This window comes from Heterodontus francisci, chromosome 29 (assembly GCF_036365525.1).
Source record: "Heterodontus francisci isolate sHetFra1 chromosome 29, sHetFra1.hap1, whole genome shotgun sequence".
Taxonomy (NCBI): domain Eukaryota; kingdom Metazoa; phylum Chordata; class Chondrichthyes; order Heterodontiformes; family Heterodontidae; genus Heterodontus; species Heterodontus francisci.
The window spans coordinates 62,148,669-62,170,979 of NC_090399.1; the positions used below are offsets into that span (position 1 = coordinate 62,148,669).

The following is a 22,311-nucleotide window of genomic DNA, read 5'->3' on the forward strand; positions in this document are numbered from 1 at the left end:
ATGAGGATTGCCCTCATAAGTCAGTAACAGTGGTAATAACGTTATCTTTTTTGTTGTAATATTAAGATCTTAGTTCAGTTAGTTGAAAGTCAACTTGTTTATAGTTGAGATGAAACCAATGAGTCTCCTGGCGTCATTAGTAAATTCAGTGTTGTGTGTGGTGAGTGTAAAATGATCTGCTGCAAAACTGTGATATATGTAACGTGGTGGATGACCCAAAACGTGTCCAGCAGGTGACGTTCACACGCAGAATACGTAGTTTCAACCCCTTTCAGGATCCCTGCCGCAAATGCAATTTGCTGCAGTCTTCCCACATATTTCTGATAAAGCACAACGGATGGACTTTGTTCTGTAGATGTGACCTCGATTTGGAATGGCTGAGTAGGGTCAGGCATGATTTAACTCAGAGCTTGCATGAAGACCATTTGAAGTTTTGTTTTGTCTTCAGTGTGACAAGGTATCCAGTCCCACTGGATATCAAAACTTCAGACAGCCGCTTTACCATCCCGGGAAAGTCAGGAATACAGTTTCACTGACAGCTAACCAAATCCAAAAATGATGGAAGTACGGTTTTACATTGAGGGAGCGGCAGTCTCGAGATGATTTCGAATTTGTGGCCATCTGCGCTCATTCCCTCCAGAGCGATTCAAAATCCGACGATTGTAACTCATTCTTGAAATAACTGAGCTTTACGCGGATTGACTTTGAGACCCGCCTGAGTCAAAATTGTTAACAGTTGGTCCAGCGATGACAAAGGCCCGTCTCCAGTCTTGGTTGCTAGCAACACATCGTCTACATACTGCAACAGGAACACTGGTCTGTAAAAATCATTCAGGGCTGTTACCAATCGTTGATGAACAATTGTGCGGCCATTGGGGAATCCCTGTTTCAGATAAATCCAATTGCAACTTTGATTCTCGAATGTGAAGGCACATTTATACAAATCTTCCTTTTTAATGGGGATGATCCAAACCCCATTAGAAATGTCCAATGTGCAGAAATACTTCGAACCAACTGGTATTTTCTATAGAAGAGTGGGAATTTCTCACACAACAGGGGAACAGGCTGGGGTTACGGATTTGAGTTTACAATGGTCGATAGTTAATCTCCAACTGCCATCAGTTTTCTTTCCGGGTCAAATTGGTGAGCTCGCTGTGAAAATACCTGGTCTCACAATGACCTGATTAATGAGGGACTGAATCATTTCTCTGATACAGGAGTGACTTTCTCTGGAGATCTAGTATTGTTTGATTAATGGGTGAGGAGGTCTGTTGATGGACTCCTCTCTTTCAATCCGCCCGCAGTCAAGTTTGCTGGTTGCAAAAGTAACGAGATGTCTTTGAATCAGCTGATCTATCTGAATATTATCAAGCCTAGGAGGTTCATACACACACGCCTTTTTGACTGCATAGACATATTGAACATCTGAGATTACCATGACATTTTTACTTCCTGATCCGTGACACATACAATTACGGTTATAATCAATAATTGCTCCGTACTGATTTAACACATCAGTTCCCACTATTCCCCTTTCCTGCCGGTATGGTCAGATATACTGGTGATGGCAAAGTGCAGGTAAAGCCCCCTAACCGGAGTTCAGAAGCCTTTCCTGTCCACACCAGAGTATCATTCCCGGTAAAACCTGTCAGTGATGTGGACCCTTTCCCACTGCTGTATAGTATTCAGGGTGTGGGATGTGGATGATCGTGATGACGGAGCTCGTATCAATTAACACAGTCTGTTACTGGTCCCCCTCAAAAACAACAGAGATGATCGGACCCCCATCACAATCACGCTGTTACCCCACATCCAGCCAGGGGGCAAACCCGCTTCATTGGTGTCTCTTCACAACAGATGCTCTTGGTCGGACAGTATTTACCGACTGCATAATAGCAAATTGGTCTCCAATGACGGATTCCACTTCGATGGTATTGGCTTCGCCTTGGTGTCATGGTTCGGTCGCTTTGGTCAAAATTGCCAGAGTGCTCCGAACCATTGGATGGAGTTGCTTCAAAAACATATTTTTGAAACTGATTTGATTTTTCTCTCCGTGGATGGTTCGAGGGGCGACAATGTTGGGAACGTTTATTCAAAGAATATAATCAGTTGGAGAAGGTGCGAGCTGACTCATCTGGGCGTTGCTGAGTCTGATGTATCTTTTCAGTTATATTTACCCCCATAATCCCGAGGACGCATAAAATGTGATCTACCATTTCCGCATTGGTCTATGGATTATAAACATGTGGGCCTGCATTATCCTTTAGAGCTCTTGTACAGGCAGATAAAGGAATTCGCCTAAGGTCCAAATCCTCGAATTCTGAATCACCCCGTCTAAAATCTGCCAGCGCCTATTTACCTCAAGACATCATCTCCATCTTGTACTGTTCCCAACTCTCTTAAACTTGTGCCATGACATTTGCTCTCTAACGCTTGTACCATGACATTTGCTCTCTCTTACACTTGCACCATGACATTTGCTCTCCCTTACACTTGTACCATGACATTTGCTCTCTCTAACGCTTGTACCATGACATTTGCTCTCTCTTACACTTGCACCATGACATTTGCTCTCTCTGACACTTGTACCATGACATTTGCTCTCTCTTACACTTGTATCTCAGTGATGGTGAGGAGAACGGATTGCTCCTCCTCATGCCCCACGTCACCGTTTTGATTTTTCACTGTCTTCTTTGATACTGCAGTGACAGAACTGATTCTACTTTCTCTTCAGGTGGAAGGGGAAGCGGGACACGGGACTACTCTGTCAATAAAGAAGGATGTTACTGTGTGTTGTCTGATGAACTACCATGCTCGGAGGGTACAACAGAAATGGTGAACCTTGGTAACTAGGTGCATTAAAATGACTTCAATAGCCTCCAGTATAAGGAAAGGTTGGACAAGGCCTGTAACCGGGACATTCAGACACTCTGAACTGTGTATCTGACAAAAGTATACTCCACAGGAACTGCATTTTAAGGTGTTACTGGATTGCTCCTTCTTCCTATCAGTGGGGGACAGGTCATCCCTGCGGGCGGTGAGGGATCAGGCTATTCCCAGTCAGACACACACGCTCTGGGTCAGACTGTCATATATCCGGTATCTCACTTCCCCTGGTAACGGTAGTGACCACAGCCCGCTGTCTACCTAACTGTCAATCTAGTTCACAAATCCATAACTGACACTGAGTATAATCTACCTCCAGCTCTCACTGGTTAATGTATTCTCAAAGGACACCTCCAGCGTCCCCTGGGTCTAACTGAAGCTTTTCATTTTCTGCCTTGCACTTGGCAAGTCCCTGTCTTAGCTGTTGTGCTTCAACATCCACTGCCCCAGCAGTCACAATTGAATAGTTCTGCTGTTGTCGCATATCAGCCGTTCTGTCGGTATCTCTTTCTCGGTCGCGAACACGGGTCGACAGACTTAACATCTGCTGATCCATTTGGATACTTAAGGCCTCTAACACCTGACCATTTTGCTCTCTCTGTTTTTCCAGCAGCTGCTGTAACTCCTGGATCTTTCGATTCTTTCTCCTGATAATCTTGTCATCTTCCGCGGCAACAAAGTACGTTCCAAATGCCAGAAGGCCCGGAGTCTTCCTGCCCTCAACTTCTTATTTTCCACTCGTCCTTCAATAAAGGTGATCACTTCCCGAAAAGACACCCTCTTCCTTCCTTCTGTAGTACTCTCCTTGATGAGACAGCATTATTCTTTATTAATAGAGTTCTCCTGTTTATTCTAGTCCTGCCATGGTCGCACCTGAAAGTCTGAAATCTTTGTTGCGGACAATCACTTCAAGCACGAAATTAACCAATTCAGGCAAGTGGATACTTGATTAATAAATCCAGAATGTTTATTGAGAGTAAAACAATACTTAACAATTGAAAGTAAAATTATATTTAGCAGACTTGGGAATATAACTTTCCAGCTCCAGCAGGTGAACTTGGTCACAGAGTGAGGCGGTTCTCTTTCTTTGGTCCAGATCTCTCCTCAGGTGGATGAACGTGGCTGATGGTCTGTGCCTTTACCTCCGAGCTCTTCTAGTTTCCCTGCCTGACAAAATGTTGCAAGACCCCTGTTTTTAACATCTGGATGACCATCACACCATCTCAGTCAGACTCTTGTAAAACAATAATTGGTTCTAGTTGTTGCTAGCTAAACTTAATTGGTTTTTAATGATGTCTTCCACTAACGGCCACCTGTGTTCGTTCGAGTACAATGGACTGGTTTCAAACTGTCTCCAAATCTGATCTTAAACAACTTCTCCATTCATTAAAGCCAAACTCTTGAAAGTCACGATGTACCATCTCATGGGCTTTATCAGGATCCTAGAAAAGTCCAATGATGAACACCTTTTGCTGAAACTGCACTTTCTGACACAGAAACAGAAAATTACAGTAAGTAAATTTAATAAGCTTTAAATGAAAACACATTCTATCTAAAATGATTATTGATTCACTAATTATAACTGAATCAAAGTTCATTACTTTTACAATCATCTGTTTCCTGATGGGTAACTATGCATCAGTTAACACACAATAGAAAATGGTTTAATTGGTCACTTGTTCGTATTAAAAAGGCTTCCTTGACCTTGTTATTCATGACAATGGATACAATATAAAAATGGTCACGTTAAGCTAAAATCTGACTCCCCAAATCTACCTACAAATCTATCCAAGACATAGCAGCCCGCTTGATCAACACCCCATACACCAACTTTATCATTCACTCCTTCCACCACTGGTGCACAGTGGCTGCAGTGTATACCATCTACCGGATGCACTGTAGAAACTCATGAAGGTTCCTTCAACAGCACATTCCAAACCCACGGTTTTTACCCCAATACATGGGAACACCACCTGCCTTCTACCTCCAAGTCACACACCATCCAGACTTACAAATATATCGCTGTTCTTTCACTGCCGTTGGGTCTAAATCCTGGAACTACTTTCCAAACAGTCCTATTGGTGTAGCTAAAATGGATGGACTCCAGATTCTTCAGGGTAATTAGGGATGGGCAACAAAATCTGTCCTTGTCTGCAATGCTCACACCCAATACACGAAGAATAAAAATCTGGGTCAGCCTCAGGCTGTAGACAACAGAAAGATTTGGGAGTCCAAGTGCAAAAATCATTAAAAACAAGTATAAAAAAGTTATCAAAATGGCCAACAGAATGCTGGCTGGAATACAAATGCAATTATTCAGTTCTTCATTTAGAGACAGACTTGTTCAGAACCAATCAGGAACACTGCTTATAGTTCTGGGAATCAATGTTCAGGAAGGATATAATAACCTTGTCGTGGATGAAGCACAGATTCAACAGAATGATACCGGGTTAAAACGGGTTAGATTATGAGAAGAGGTGGAAAACATATGGTTTATATTTCCTTCAGTGGAAGAGATTGAGGGCTGCTCATTGAGAAGTGAATACAAATGTTAAATGTTTCTATAGGGTAGATACAGAGAACTCTTTCCTCTGCTGGAAGAATAAAGCACAATGGAACATATTGTGGATTTCACACCACAAGGAGCAGTTGAGGCAAATATCATCGATGTATTTAAAAGGAAGCTCATTTTTTCAGATGAAATGTGTGTAATAGTAATAGAAGGTCATCGTGATAGTGTTAGATAAAGAGAGGTGAGAGGAAGCTCCTGTAGAGGATAAACAGAGACCAGATGGGCCGAGTGGTCTGCTTCTGTGCTGGAAATTCTATATAATTCTGTACAATGAATGTTCAATGCGAGTGACGTCCTTCAAAAGTGATATCAGGAAGCACTTTTTGACACGAAGGGAGGTAGAAATTTAAAACTCACTTGTCAAAAAGCTGTGAATGCTGCGGGTTCATTTATAGCTTTTCAGGGCAGTGATTTTTTTTAAGCTGTAGGTAGCAAACGATATGGAGCAAAGGTGGGGGCGGGAAGGGGGCAGATGGGAATGGAGCTGAACTGCAGATCACAATGATCTAATTGAATGGCGGAGCAGGACTGAAAGGCTGAATGGCCTGCTAATGGTCTTAATGTGCTCATGTTACAAGTCTTCACCTTAGAATTAGAATTAGAACATTACAGCGCAGTACAGGCCCTTCGGCCCTCGATGTTGCGCCGACCTGTGAAACTATCTGACCTACACTATTCCATTTTCATCCATATGTCTATCCAATGACCACTTAAATGCCCTTAAAGTTGGCGAGTCTACTACTGTTGCAGGCAGGGCGTTCCATGCCCCTACTACTCTCTGAGTAAAGAAACTACCTCTAACATCTGTCCTATATCTATCACCCCTCAACTTAAAGCTATGTCCCCTCGTGTTTGCCATCACCATCCGAGGAAAAAGACTCTCACTATCCACCCTATCTAACCCTCTGATTATCTTATATGTCTCCATTAAGTCACCTCTCCTCCTCCTTCTCTCCAACGAAAACAACCTCAAGTCCCTCAGCCTTTCCTCGTAAGACCTTGTCTCCATACCAGGCAACATCCTAGTAAATCTCCTCTGCACCCTCTCCAAAGCTTCCACATCCTTCCTATAATGCGGTGACCAGAACTGCATGCAATACTCCAGGTGCGGTCTCACCAGAGTTTTGTACAGCTGCAGCATGACCTCGTGGCTCCGAAACTCGATCCCCCTACTAATAAAAGATAACACACCATATGCCTTCTTAACAGCCCTATTAACCTGGGTCGCAACTTTCAGGGATTTATGTACCTGGACACCAAGATCTCTCTGTTCATCTACACTACCAAGAATCTTCCCATCAGCCCAGTACTCTGCATTCCTGCAACTCCTTCCAAAGTGAATCACCTCACACTTTTCCGCATTAAACTGCATTTGCCATCTCTCAGCCCAGCTCTGCAGCCTATCTATGTCCCTCTGTACCCTACAACATCCGTCGGCACTATCCACAACTCCACTGACCTTTGTGTCATCCGCAAATTTACTAACCCACCCTTCTACACCCTCTTCCAGGTCATTTATAAAAATGACAAACAGCAGTGGCCCCAAAACAGATCCTTGCGGTACACCACTAGTAACTAAACTCCAGGATGAACATTTGCCATCAACCACCACCCTCTGTCTTCTTTCAGCTGGCCAATTTCTGATCCAAAGCTCTAAATCACCTTCAACCCCATACTTCCGTATTTTCTGCAATAGCCTACCGTGGGGAACCTTATCAAATGCCTTACTGAAATCTATATACACCACATCCACGGCTTTACCCTCATCCACCTGTTTGGTCACCTTCTCGAAAAACTCAATAAGGTTTGTGAGGCACGACCTACCCTTCACAAAACCGTGCTGACTATCGCTAATGAACTTATTCTTTTCAAGATGATTATAAATCCTGTTTCTTATAACCTTTTCCAACATTTTACCCACAACCGAATTAAGGCTCACAGGTCTATAATTACCAGGGCTGTCTCTACTCCCCTTCTTGAACAAGGGGACAACATTTGCTATCCTCCAGTCTTCCGGCACTATTCCTGTCGACAATGACGACATAAAGATCAAGACAAAGGCTGTGCAATCTCCTCCCTAGCTTCCCAGAATATCCTAGGATAAATCCCATCTGGCCCAGGGGACTTATCTATTTTCACACTTTCCAAAATTGCTAACACCTCCTCCTTGTGAACCTCAATCCCATCTAGCCTAGTCATCTGTATCTCAGTATTCTCCTCGACAACATTTTCTTTCTCTACTGTAAATACTGACGAAAAATATTCATTTAACGCTTCCCCTATCTCCTCTGATTCCACACACAACTTCCCACTACTATCCTTGATTGGCCCTAATCTAACTCTTGTCATTCTTTTATTCCTGATATACCTATAGAAAGCCTTAGGGTTTTCCCTGATCCTATCCGCCAATGACTTCTCGTGTCCTCTCCTTGCTCTTCTTTGCTCTCCCTTTAGATCCTTCCTGGCTAGCTTGTAACTCTCAAGCGCCCTAACTGAGCCTTCACGTCTCATCCTAACATGAGCCTTCTTCTTCCTCTTGACAAGCGCTTCAACTTCTTTAGTAAACCAGGGCTCCCTCGCTCGACAACTCCCTCCCTGCCTGACAGGTACATACGTATCAAGGACACGCAGTAGCTGCTCCTTGAATAAGCTCCACATTTCGATTGTTCCCATCCCCTGCAGTTTCCTTCCCCATCCTACGCATCCTAAATCTTGCCTAATCGCATCATAATTTCCTTTCCCCCAGCTATAATTCTTGCCCTGCGGTATATACCTGTCCCTGCCCATCGCTAAGATAAACCTAACCGAATTGTGATCACTATCACCAAAGTGCTCACCTACATCTAAATCTGACACCTGGCCGGGTTCATTACCCAGTACCAAATCCAATGTGGCATCACCCCTGGTTGGCCTGTCTACATACTGTGTCAGAAAACCCTCCTGCACACACTGGACAAAAACTGACCCATCTAAAGTACTCGAACTATAGTATTTCCAGTCAATATTTGGAAAGTTAAAGTCCCCCATAACAACTACCCTGTTACTTTCGCCCCTGTCGAGAATCATCTTCGCTATCCTTTCCTCTACATCTCTGGAACTATTCGGAGGTCTATAGAAAACTCCCAACAGGGTGACCTCTCCTCACCTGTTTCTAACCTCGGCCCATACTACCTCAGTAGACGAGTCCTCAAATGTCCTTTCTGTCGCTGTAATACTCTCCTTGATTAACAATGCCACACTCCCCCCTTCTATTACTTCACTGGAAAGTTCAAAGTGAAGCTAACTGGATTGGACAACAATAGAAACTAATAAACTGAGCAGAAAGTCGAATCCCCACCACCGGAAAGAGAATCCGGGGGGATGTAGATTTCCAAAGAGATTTTCCTTCAAATGTGTCAGACCCTATTTCAGTATTGTACAACTCCCGATAGCTTCTTAGAACTGAATGGGATCTCTTTTAACATCAGCTGCAACCTTCACAGAATGTAAATTTCAGTGAAACTGTGGATTTCCCAAGCCAGTGTTCATGATGATCTATTTCTACCTGATATTTTAGATTAATTGTATTTCATGAGTTAGTGCATATAGGGTTCCGGTGGTGGGGATTCGACTTTCTGCTCAGTTTATTAGTTTCTATTGTTGTCCAATCCAGTCGCTCTGAACAGGCTCCAGAAGCTGGCCGAGCGCGTCTACCCTGAGGCACAGTGTGGCTTTCGTGCAGAGAGATCGACTATTGACATGCTGTTCTCCCTTCGTCAGATACAGGAGAAATGCCGTGAACAACAGATGCCCCTCTACATTGCTTTCATTGATCTCACCAAAGCCTTTGACCTCGTCAGCAGACGTGGTCTCTTCAGACTACTAGAAAAGATCGGATGTCCACCAAAGCTACTAAGTATCATCACCTCATTCCATGACAATATGAAAGGCACAATTCAACATGGTGGCTCCTCATCAGAGCCCTTTCCTATCCTGAGTGGTGTGAAACAGGGCTGTGTTCTCGCACCCACACTTTTTGGGATTTTCTTCTCCCTGCTGCTTTCACATGCGTTCAAATCCTCTGAAGAAGGAATTTTCCTCCACACAAGATCAGGGGGCAGGTTGTTCAACCTTGCCCGTCTAAGAGCGAAGTCCAAAGTACGGAAAGTCCTCATCAGAGAACTCCTCTTTGCTGACGATGCTGCTTTAACATCTCACACTGAAGAATGCCTGCAGAGTCTCATCGACAGGTTTGCGTCTGCCTGCAATGAATTTGGCCTAACCATCAGCCTCAAGAAAACGAACATCATGGGGCAGGATGTCAGAAATGCTCCATCCATCAATATTGGCGACCACGCTCTGGAAGTGGTTCAAGAGTTCACCTACCTAGGCTCAACTATCACCAGTAACCTGTCTCGAGATGCAGAAATCAACAAGCGCATGGGTAAGGCTTCCACTGCTATGTTCAGACTGGCCAAGAGAGTGTGGGAAAATGGCGCACTGACACGGAACACAAAAGTCCGAGTGTATCAGGCCTGTGTCCTCAGTACCTTGCTCTACGGCAGCGAGGCCTGGACAACGTATGCCAGCCAAGAGCGACGTCTCAATTCATTCCATCTTCGCTGCCTTCGGAGAATACTTGGCATCAGGTGGCAGGACTATATCTCCAACACAGAAGTCCTTGAAGCGACCAACATCCCCAGCTTATACACACTACTGAGTCAGCGGCGCTTGAGATGGCTTGGCCATGTGAGCCGCATGGAAGATGGCAGGATCCCCAAAGACACATTGTACAGCGAGCTCGCCACTGGTATCAGACCCACCGGCCGTCCATGTCTCCGTTATAAAGACGTCTGCAAACGCGACATGAAATCGTGTGACATTGATCACAAGTCGTGGGAGTCAGTTGCCAGCATTCACCAGAGCTGGCGGGCAGCCATAAAGACAGGGCTAAATTGTGGCGAGTCGAAGAGACTTAGTAGTTGGCAGGAAAAAAGACAGAGGTGCAAGGGGAGAGCCAACTGTGCAACAGCCCCGACAAACAAATTTCTCTGCAGCACCTGTGGAAGAGCCTGTCACTCCAGAATTGGCCTTTTTGCCACTCCAGGCGCTGCTTCACAAACCACTGACCACCTCCAGGCGCGTATCCATTGTCTCTCGAGATAAGGAGGCCCAAAAGAGTGCAAAGCCAGAACTGTTCACAGTCAGAACACATAACTTTCTAATTCAGTTACGGCTCCTCTACCCGCTTGAAAAAACGGATAAGTTTCCATCGCCGAGCTGGTGCAAAACCTTAAAATCAGTTTGAGAATTCACATGGTGGGTGCATCGACAAAGATGAACCGATTCACATAACAACAGAAACCAAAGCTGCTTTTGTTTAACGCACAGAAGTGATGCAGTCAGGGCCGGGCATTCAGTATGTTGTTAGATAGAAATGCGGACAAAATGTAATTCCGATTTTGGGCTGTTTCTTTAAAAACAAACAATTACAATGTCTGTTTGCGTAAAACGAGAGCAGCCCAAATCTGCAGTATTTTGCTTTTATTACAGTGAAGGGAGTTGGCTGCTTGTTCAAATGACTGGAAGTAATGTCAATGCTCCCCTGCTTCAGGATCTCACGGGAGGTGTCTCTCAATAATAAATATGGGATTTCTCTTCATCTCTCATCTCACAGTTAGTTGGAGTTTCGTGTCCAGCGGCAAGAGTCACCATCACTTCTCAGACAGAATGAGAGTTCCATTGAGCTTTTATCCATTTAAAATGTTAGCACCACTTGTCCAGACAGGAATGATTTACTATCCGATTATAGCAGCAATTGGAATCCCAGGTAAGTGATTATATTCAGTCACTAAATGTACAAAGTAGAGGTTAACTGTATTCCTGCTCTTATCTCGGTAACTGTTCCTTTTCACTGTTTTTTATTCTCACGCCAATCCAAAAGCAGAACCTCATTCCTTGTATTTTCCACTCTCCTCTCCTCATTACAGATTATTTGTTGACGTTAAAATGTTCTTTTAAATCTCCATCAAAGCCTGCAGCTTATTTTCTTCATTTAACATCTTCAAACTGGTTCCGTCTGAACTGAGAATCAGTGCAGTGTGTGATAAAACGGATTATTTCAGTTTAATTTTTCCGTTGCCCAACAGACTCACTCTCCTCTCCTTCATTCCAGTAACAATCAGTAATATCTGACAAGCAATAACTTTTACTCTTCCTTCACTGTTTTATAAAATGCCCCAGTTTCTCCCCCTCTGATTTCTGCTGGGGACAGATCTGCTGACAGATATATACTTGTGAGTACGGACAGTCAGCACCGGGATTTGTTCAGTCCCATTATTCAGATATTCTCACTGTTCTCAGTCTGTTTCTATAATGTGTTGGATCTTATTCCTGATGATCACAATCCACTCCGAGTGTGGATTTGTTCTCCGTGAAGGAACACAGACTCTCCCTCTAATCTTCTCTCCTGGCCGGTTACCAGCCTGTTCTCAGTTACCTCTTCTCCCACCGAGCGGGTATTCTGTTCCTTTCAGCCGGTGGGAGGCAGCTGGTTTCTGTCCCAGACCTTCCTGCAGGTGGGGCAGGGAATTCAACACAGTGAAAGAGTGATTTAAACACTGCAGCGGGACTCTGTGAAACTGTCCTGCGTTGCCCCAGTTGAGAAACTCGTTTCAGCTTTCACCATCCGGATTTGACCAATCTCACGCTCGCAGTTTGATACAAAAACGCTGCACTCTGAGCATGTCCGTCCACCCAGTCAAATCACTGGTCCTCTCAAATACCATGTAATTTAACTCCAGATTCTTGTACATAGAAGATATCCTAATCAGATTTCCACACCCTGTCCCCCTAAACATTCACCACCTCTTCCTCCATCCACCTGTTCAATCTACTCTGTATCTGGATATAGTTTCTGCCTCAACCCCTAATCCTGGAACTGAACTGTACCGTTTCCCAACTCTCTTTGTGAAGAAATTTCTCCTGCTTTCTGTTCCAAATATCTTCCATTTAATCTTTCAGCTCTGCTGCCTCCCGCTGCAGTGTTGCAGTCACTCTTTCGCTGCATTGAATTCCCTGCCCCACCTGCAGGAAGGTCTGGGACAGAAACCAGCTGCCTCCCACCGGCTGAAGGGAACAGAGTATCCGCTCGGTGGGAGAAGAGGTAACTGAGAACAGGCTGGTAACCGGACAGGAGAGAAGATCAGAGGGAGAGTCTGTGTTCCTTCACGGAGCACAAATCCACACTCGGAGTGGATTGTTATCATCAGGAATAAGATCCAACACATTGTGGAAACAGACCGAGAACAGTGAGAATATCTGAATAATGGGACTGAACAAATCCCGGTGTTCACTGTCTCATTTTTTCGAAACCATGTTCTTCCATCGACCTTCTCCCACTCTTCCATAACTTTAAACACTTCCATTATATCGCCCTGTAATCTATGTCGCTGTTACTTTCTTCTCCCTCACATTTACAGTTTAATGTGACAGAGCCCAGTGTGTGAAAATGGTGCAGTTTAACCCTTACTGTACCACGGACTCAAATTCCCCACTTGAGGTGTGAAAGTAAAATCTCACAATCAGTGGAACGAGTCCCCATCTCCAGAGGACACTGAACCTTTACAGATTTATTTTTGAAGAAATGTGACCGACATTAAACTCCAATGCTCCGGCTGTTGTTTTTTGAAATTCTGCTGAGCCTATTTAAAGATGTTACACAGGAAGAGAAGAGTGAAGTGAGTTGTCTCACTGTCTCACTGACTCTCACTAACCTCAGGGCCAATGCAGCCCAATGCTCCCATTGGAAGATTCACTCCTGTATTTCGAAGGGTTTCTCTGAATGTATCCGCTCACGGGGTCAGTTAGATCTCGGTGTCCCGCAGCAATATTCATAATTATTTCTCATAGATAAATGAAGTTTAATTTATTGTGCATCCATTTGACCAAGCGATTCTTTGTGTTCCTGGTTACGGATTCTAAACTTATTTATTTTATGCAGGGTTTAACTGTATCACCGCTCGTTTTGCGTATTCTTCAAATTGCTGTGTTTCTTCTGAAGTATTTGTTTTGCTGTTTCTAATTCAAGATCAGAGTTTAACTATATATCACGTCAGTAGATATCACGTCTATTACAGTAGAGAAAGAAAATGTTGTCGAGGAGAATACTGAGATACAGACTACTCGGCTAGATGGGATTGAGGTTCACAAGGAGGAGGTGTTAGCAATTTTGGAAAGTGTGAAAATAGATAAGTCCCCTGGGCCAGATGGGATTTATCCTAGGATTCTCTGGGAAGCCAGGGAGGAGATTGCAGAGCCTTTGTCCTTGATCTTTATGTCGTCATTGTCGACAGGAATAGTGCTGGAAGACTGGAGGATAGCAAATGTTGTCCCCTTGTTCAAGAAGGGGAGTAGAGACAGCCCTGGTGATTATAGACCTGTGAGCCTTACTTTGGTTGTGGGTAAAATGTTGGAAAAGGTTATAAGAGATAGGATTTATAATCATCTTGAAAAGAATAAGTTCATTAGCGATAGTCAGCACGGTTTTGTGAAGGGTAGGTCGTGCCTCACAAACCTTATTGAGTTTTTCGAGAAGGTGACCAAACAGGTGGATGAGGGTAAAGCCGTGGATGTGGTGTATATGGATTTCAGTAAGGCGTTTGATAAGGTTCCCCACGGTAGGCTATTGCAGAAAATACGGAAGTATGGGATTGAAGGTGATTTAGTGCTTTGGTTCAGAAATTGGCTAGCTGAAAGAAGACAGAGGGTGGTGGTTGATGGCAAATGTTCATCCTGGAGTTTAGTTACTAGTGGTGTACCGCAAGGATCTGTTTTGGGGCCACTGCTGTTTGTCATTTTTATAAATGACCTGGAAGAGGGTGTAGAAGGGTGGGTTAGTAAATTTGCGGATGACACGAAGGTCGGTGGAGTTGTGGATAGGGCCGAAGGATGTTATAGGTTACAGAGGGACATAGATAGGCTGCAGAGCTGGGCTGAGAGATGGCAAATGGAGTTTAATGCGGAAAAGTGCGAGGTGATTCACTTTGGAAGGAGTAACAGGAATGCAGAATACTGGGCTAATGGGAAGATTCTTGGTAGTGTAGATGAGCAGAGAGATCTTGGTGTCCAGGTACATAAATCCCTGAAAGTTGCCCCCCAGGTTAATAGGGCTGTTAAGAAGGCATATGGTGTGTTAGCTTTTATTAGTAGGGGGATCGAGTTTCGGAGCCACAAGGTCATGCTGCAGCTGTACAGAACTCTGGTGCGGCCGCACCTGGAGTGTTGCGTGCAGTTCTGGTCACCGCATTATAGGAAGGATGTGGAAGCTTTGGAAAGGGTGCAGAGGAGATTTACTGGGATGTTGCCTGGTATGGAGGGAAGGTCCTACGAGGAAAGGCTGAGGGACTTGAGGTTGTTTTCGTTGGAGAGAAGGAGGAGGAGAGGTGACTTAATAGAGACATATAAGATAATCAGAGGGTTAGATAGGGTGGATAGTGACAGTCTTTTTCCTCGGATGGTGATGGTAAACACGAGGGGACATAGCTTTAAGTTGAGGGGTGATAGATATAGGACAGATGTCAGAGGTAGTTTCTTTACTCAGAGAGTAGTAGGGGCGTGGAACGCCCTGCCTGCAACAGTAGTAGACTCGCCAACTTTAAGGGCATTTAAGTGATCATTGGATAGACATATGGATGAAAATGGAATAGTGTAGGTCAGATGGTTTCACAGGTCGGCGCAACATCGAGGGCCGAAGGGCCTGTACTGCGCTGTAATGTTTTATGTTCTATGTTCTATGTTCCTCCCATTCCGCCACTTTCTGCATATGATCTGCTTACTGGGATCATAATATGCTTATAATATCCCGCAAAATCTCCTCTCTACACTGTCAGCCTCGCTACCTCGCTGTATTTTAAGAAACTCCTTAAAAACTACTACTTTGACCAAGTTTTTGGTATTTTTTTTACTTCTTTCATGGATATGGACATCGCTGGCATCATTACCCATCCCTCATTGCCCTTGACAACTGAATGGCTTCCTAGGTCACTTCAGAGGGCAGTTAAGAGTCAACCACATTGCTGTGGGTCTGAAGTCACATGTAGGCCAGATCACATCAGGAAAGCAGATTTTCTTCCCTGTAGGACATGAGTGAACCACATGGGTTTGACAACAATCAATGATAGTTTCATAGCACCATTACTTAGACTAACTTTCAATTCAAGATTTGTTAATTAATAGAATTTGTGTTCTACCAGCTGTTGTGATAGGATTTGAACCCGCATCTAGGGCATCAGCCTGGGTATCTACATTACTAGTTCAGTGACATGACTACTGTACCACTGTCTCCCCATCTGACCTCATATCTCTTTATGTGGTTCTGTGTCACAGTCTGCTTCATAATGCTCCTGTGAAGCACTTTGGCACATTTAGTTACCATAAACGCGCGCTATGAACAGAAGTTTTGTTGTAGAAAACCCCAAATTGTTATCTTCATGCAATGTCATCTTGTGCACGTGTATTAACTATTATCTAAATGGTGAAAGGTTGCAAAGCTGTAAGATGTAGAGGGATCTGGGTGTCCTAATGCATGAATCACAAAAGGTTAGTATGCATGTACAGCAAATCATTAGGAAAGCAAATGGAATGTTACCGTTTATTGCGAGGGAAATTGAATACAAAGATAAGGAGGTAATGATTCAGTTATACATGTCATTGGTGAGACCACATCTGGAATACTGTGTACATTATTTGTCTCCTTTTTTGAGGAAGGATGTAAGTGCGTTGGAAGCAGTTCGGAGCCGGTTTCCTAGACTAATGGAGTGGGCAGGTCGTCTTCTGAGGAAAGCTTGGACAGTTTAGGCTTGTATCTGCTGGAGTTTAGAAGAGTAACAGGCAGCTTGATTGAAACATAAACCCTGAGGGGTCTTGACAGGGTGAATGTGGAAAGAATGTTTCCTCTTGTGGGAGAATCTAGAACTTGGGATCACTGTTTAAAAATAAGTGGTCATCCATTTAAGACAAAGATGAGGATTTTATTTTTCCATCACAGGGTAGTGAGTCTTTGGAAATCTCTTCCTCCAAATATGGTGGAAGCAGAATCTTTGAATATTTTTAAGGCAGAGGTAGATAGATTCTTAAGCTGATAAGCAAGGGGTGAAAGATTATCTGGGATAAAAACAAGAAATGCTGGAACCATTCAGCAGGTCTGGCAGCATCTGTGCAAAGAGAAGCAGAGTTAACGTTTTGGGTCAGTGACCCTTCTTCGGAACCGGTTGCGAGCTGGGAGACAGAGATCGGTGATGCATGTTAATGTAATGTTACTTTCCTTTATCTTTCGGATGTATGAATGATAAACTGTGCATGAGATGCAGTTGTACAGAGTCTTGGTCAGACCCCCGCTGGAGTACTGCATTCAGTGGGGCAGCGCCCCACTGGGTAGATGTATTGGCTTTGGGGCGGGGGTGGCCTGGGGGTTTCAGCCCAGATTCAACAGACTGATACCAGGGCTGAAAGGATCAAATTCAGAGGACAGGATCCATAAACTTAGCCCGTGTTCCCTTGTGTTCGGAATTTTGATGGGTGACACAGTCCAAGTATTTAAATTGATAATATGATTTGAAGGGTAGATGGAAGTAAACTGTTTCCTGGCGCCGTGTAATCGAAAACAAGGGAAAATAATCTTAAAATTAGAATTATGCCATTTAAGAATGAAAGCAGAATTTTTCACGGAAGGAATAGCGGAAATCTGGAGTTCATTCTCTTTAAAGCCTGTTACTGCTTGCTCAATTACATTTTAAAGACTGAGATTGATAGATTTTTAAGGTAAGAATATAAAGGACGATGGAAACAAGACATGAATGGAGTTAAGGCACAGATTAGCCAGGGTCTAATGGAGTGTTGGGAAAGGCTTGTGGGGCTGAATAACCTCCTCTTGTGTTCTTATATTCCTCTGCGTTAATCACCAGATCATCAGAACTTCTGAAATGAGTGAAACATTAATCGCAAGACTGGAATCAGTGTAACTGAAACCTCTATCGGGACAAATGGTTTCTGATGTTATTCTTACTGAGTTTCGAGTTCCCAGTAAGTCTCTCTGAAGTATTACTGATGGTCTAAATCCATCTCTCCCTCGATGAATGCTCTCTCTGTTCATTTACTCTGTTCGTTTTGAAGTGATTATTTTGCTAATTTCAGGTCTGTTACGGAAATTACGAGAATATCATGCACTGCCGTTCCTCCATCTTCCATTTGGGATATATTTATTGATAGGACAACGTTCTTTCAAACTCCAGCTAACACACCAATGGTTTTCTACATTAATAGTCTCGGGCTGTTACGGTTTTATTTCAGAATGTGAACAGCATTCACAGAATGGGATATGATGAGATTATGAAGTAGTTCCAGTTAATCTGCAGCAGCGACACGGGCCTTTGCTGAATGTTCTCCTGTGGACATTCTCTGGTCACTTTATCTCCATCGCCCTTCACTGCAACAGCCGTGGTTCAGTGGTTCCCCTCTCCTCTCTGAGTCAGGAGGATGTGGTTTCGAGACCCTTTTGAAAGTCCAGGTTGATAGTTCAAGAAGTACTAATGCCATGCTGCACAGTTGAATAACAGACACTCCTAGGCTGTTTTATATAAACCTCAAATTCACAAACTCTGTAGCTTCCAAATCAGTATTTTTTGACTCACAATTTGCGCCACCGGATGTGATGTCTTTCCTATCGTACTCTTTCGAACAAAGTACTCCTAAACGAATATCACGAAACAGATTATTATTTTGTGGGGCTTTGTGTGCAAATTCACATTTAATTGTGCACTCGGAAGTCAAAGTGACCACCTCCCGACAGAAGGTGAAGGCCCATATTGACACTGTGTGTGAAACTTACCAGAGCTAGGTATTACTGCGAAGTTCAAGGAACTCTGTGCTGAGGTCGCTGGTAACATTGTTGTATTGCCAATTATTTCCTGAAACCACACTGGTCAAACATCATATTCAAAGCTTCAATCGTGCACCAACTTCAGTAAAGATGTATCCTCGCTAAACTGCATGATAATTTTGTATGTCAGTTGAAAAATACATTATAATGTTTATATTTCGGATATGACACGAACAATGAACGCTGAGGCTGAAGGAATCGAGAGTTGGGAAACGATAAGCATTAAGGAACAGTTATAATGACATTTTTAGACTTAACAGGCGACATTGGTGGTTGGATTCTGTGAGCGATGGACATTGTTTGCTTTGTTTCCAGTCATTGCATAACATTTACAAACAGAAACAAGTATAAATGATTGTAATCGTTTTATAATTAGATTCATTGTTAATTCAGAGTCACGACTCCTTAAACTGTCACTCTAAGTAAGACGGGGACTATAATGAATAAATCATTGAATAACTGGTACAATTGTTAAATCAATGACTATTTGAATAACAAACAGGTGGCATGATTGATCAATGTTTATGGCAGAATATTTTAGATAAATAAGTTACGAACGAAACTAAAACGTATTGGGAGCAGTCTCACCACACGGACTGCAACGGTTCAAGAAAATGCCTCACCTCCATCTCTCGCAGTGACTGGGAAGCAACACACCATCTCTGATTCCGGATTACTACAGTCATTTTTCTTAGAACTTTCCCACGACATTTCTGTGTCAAAGGTACCCGTCCCACTCACTCCTCACCCAACCACACACACACAAACACTGAATTAAATTAAGCTTATACACTCTGAAACGCCTGTGATAGAATTTACACCGAAGAGTTTATTATCAAAGTCAGTTCTAGAGGAATACAGTTAATTATTTCGACACCAGCTGCTCAGGATGTCTCTTCAGTGCAGAAATGTCTCTGGTACATGTTGTATTCTCTCTCTCTCTCACTTTCCGGCTTACCCTCTTTCTATATCAAATTGTTAAACTGTTGAAGGACACAATATCCTGCAGATCCCAAGGATCCCAGTCAAACTATTCGGAATATCTCTTATATTGTTGATTGTTTGTTCTGGAGCTCAGGTTTATATATTGCCCCGATCCTCTGGGATGGACTTCAGGACAGTCTTTCACACCAGGGAGATGGATTCTCAATATTGCTGATGTACCGGTTTAATATTACAGAGCGATTCGGCCAATTCAGAGGGAACACCTTCTTACTCATTATCTCTGAAGGTGACTCTCGGTAGGTATCTGGTTTTACCTGAAACCTCTGGTCTCACTTGCACTGATCTTTGCAGCCATCCTGGTATCGCCACCACCATCTCCCTCTGAGGTTTCCTGCAATATCAGAGGTGACAACATCCTGGTCTGGATTGTCGTCCTTCTTCTATCGTCTACTTTGGAAAGTTCTTCTGTTCCGAGGATCAACGGATGAAATATTGTTGTGTTGCTGCTCACATCTCAACTTCACTTTGCGGCCATTGTTGGATTTTATTCAGATGGGATTGTGTTGTTTAAATCGCCGATGAATTTCCAGAGAGGGGAAATCGGCTGAACATCTGAAATGTTCATCCGGTGGTTTGTAAACAGAAACTTCTGTTATTTGGTCGAGTTGATCCACAGCAATTCACCATGTAATATGTTGTTTGGCAGCTGTTTTTCACCGGTCTTTACTCATTACCGCTAGTCTGAAAATATAACCTGGCAACTCTAGGCCATTTCCCTCACCAGGTATCTACTCTCCTCTGCTGTTCACGGATCCAAACCCCGCCGTTTAATCTAATTTCTTGGCGGTCCTCGTTTAGCATTTACCACATTTTGGGCCGGTTTCATTCTCACGATTCCCTACTAGATCATTTATCTTCCAATTTATAATTGACCATTTATTACTTATTTTCAATTAATTTTTTTATGTTTTCTTTTGATTAGTTCATTTGTTCTTTCACTGGACTGTTACTTCTTGCAATTATTTATAGTTTATTATCTCACTGTTAACTTACTTGTAGCAGTTCAATGGCTGGAAATTTACCCCGAGCTCTTCCGTTCTCCACTGCACGTCCGATGATGTTACAGTGGAACGGGAGCAGCTCTGAGCAAATTCCACACAAAGTCTACTTGGTTCGTTCTATGTTATTTGCTAAAGGTATCTCTTTAAATTTATTTACTCCACACTGTATACATTACATTGCAATTTCATATCAAAATCTTTTCAATTACACAGTTCCAGCAGCAGTAAACTCCAGTTCCCATCCCATGATCCTGCAGTAAAGGACATTTCATACTAAACACTGTGGACCTGAATCATTCCTTGTATCCTGATGGATGATCCTTTTTTTTCTGTTCGTTTGTGTTTTGCAGTAAATGTGATGACGATTGTGATCCTGTCCCGGGGAAAGTGTGGTCTCTCCAGATGTATCACTCACTACCTGGTCGCCATGGCAGCAGCGGATCTATTGGTCACTATCACTGACGTGGTGTTAAATCGGATTAATGATTATTATTTCCCGACTACCTTCCTGTTTCTCACCCCTGTGTGCTCTTTCCACACCGTCCTGGTTCGTGCAGCCACTGATATTTCTGTCTGGTTAACAGTCGCTTTCACTTTTGATCGTTTTGTTACTATTTGTTGCCAGAAGCTGAGGACTAAATATTGCACCGAGAAAACGGCAGCTGTAGTTATAGGAACTGTGTGTCTGCTGTTCTGTTTGAAAAACATTCCCTGGTACTTTACATTTGAACCCTACATTACAATCGACAACATACCCTGGGGCTGCCATCAAAAGCTGCAGTATTACACATTAACTGCATGGGTAGCATTTAGCTGGATTGACCGCTGTCTCACCCCACTGCTCCCAACATTCCTGATATTACTGCTCAATGCTCTGACCATTGGACACATTTTAGTGGCCAGTAGAGTCCGCAGGAGGTTGAGGGGCACCAGGAATGCCGTGGATCACAATGATCCGGAGATGGAGAGCAGAAGAAAATCTATCATTTTACTGTTCGCTATATCCGGAAACTTCATACTGTTATGGATGACGTATGTGATAGTTTTCCTATTAATCCAAATTACAAACCAATATTATTCAACAGGTTTCAATGACCCGATGATGATCGCAGACTATACCAGCTACATGCTCCTGCTTTTGAGCTGCTGCACAAACACGTGTATTTATGCAGTGATCCAGACTAAATTCAGAGAGGAGCTGAAGAATGGGATGAAATATCCACTGAGGATAATACTTACATTATTGAAACAAAGAAAATAACAGAGGAATTCCCAGAATTGAAGCTGAATCACATCTCATATTATATCCTGTGTTCTTTGTGCCTTCTGCTGACTCCATCTCTGGCCCACTCTGCTCCAGTTGTAATGTTGGACAATATCAGACAAAGACTGTGTTTTTCAATGTAGGAGTCTGTGACCGAGGTAGAAACGGTGACATTATCCAGATGATAATAGAGGTTTTTGTTTTCTCTTTGTTTTCTCAATGAAATTGATCCGGATGAAACTGACGAGCACAGCTGCCGATACTTCAATCTCCGATCCTGCTGTCTTCACAGTCCAGAGTGTCTGCAGCCACGGCATGCGGTAAGTCCATTGAGGTGAAGAAGGAGCTGCGGGACCCGAGAGAAGTCCTGAGAAAAGGTGCCCCGAACACCCAAAAAATCCACGAACGCCCCCCCCCCCCAACCCCCCGGCCGCAACTTCAAAGCGCCCGCGGGAGATGGCTCGGAGAGCATCTGCAGCGCACTGTCGGCAATGCTGCATGCCTTTATTTAAACCACTGCAAAAAAAAAAAACCCTTAGCAAATGTAATCACCTCTAAGTCTGCTTCACCTCCCGAAGGACGTGGATGAGCTTTCCGGACGTCGATGGTGGGCACTGAGGAAATGGCTTATTACCTGCACCAGCTTCCCCCCCACTCCCACCCCTTT

The 22,311-nt window shown here is 43.5% G+C and overlaps 1 protein-coding gene across 1 annotated transcript; it reads left to right on the plus strand.

Annotated features, from left to right (window-relative positions):
* The first annotated feature begins 11,200 nt into the window (after positions 1–11,200).
* Positions 11,201–21,641, plus strand: LOC137345880 (probable G-protein coupled receptor 139). Its single transcript, XM_068009125.1, has 2 exons — positions 11,201–11,267; positions 20,731–21,641. The coding sequence occupies exons 1-2, from the start codon at positions 11,201–11,203 to the stop codon at positions 21,639–21,641; spliced, it is 978 nt and encodes a 325-aa protein (XP_067865226.1).
* The last annotated feature ends 670 nt before the right edge of the window (positions 21,642–22,311 follow it).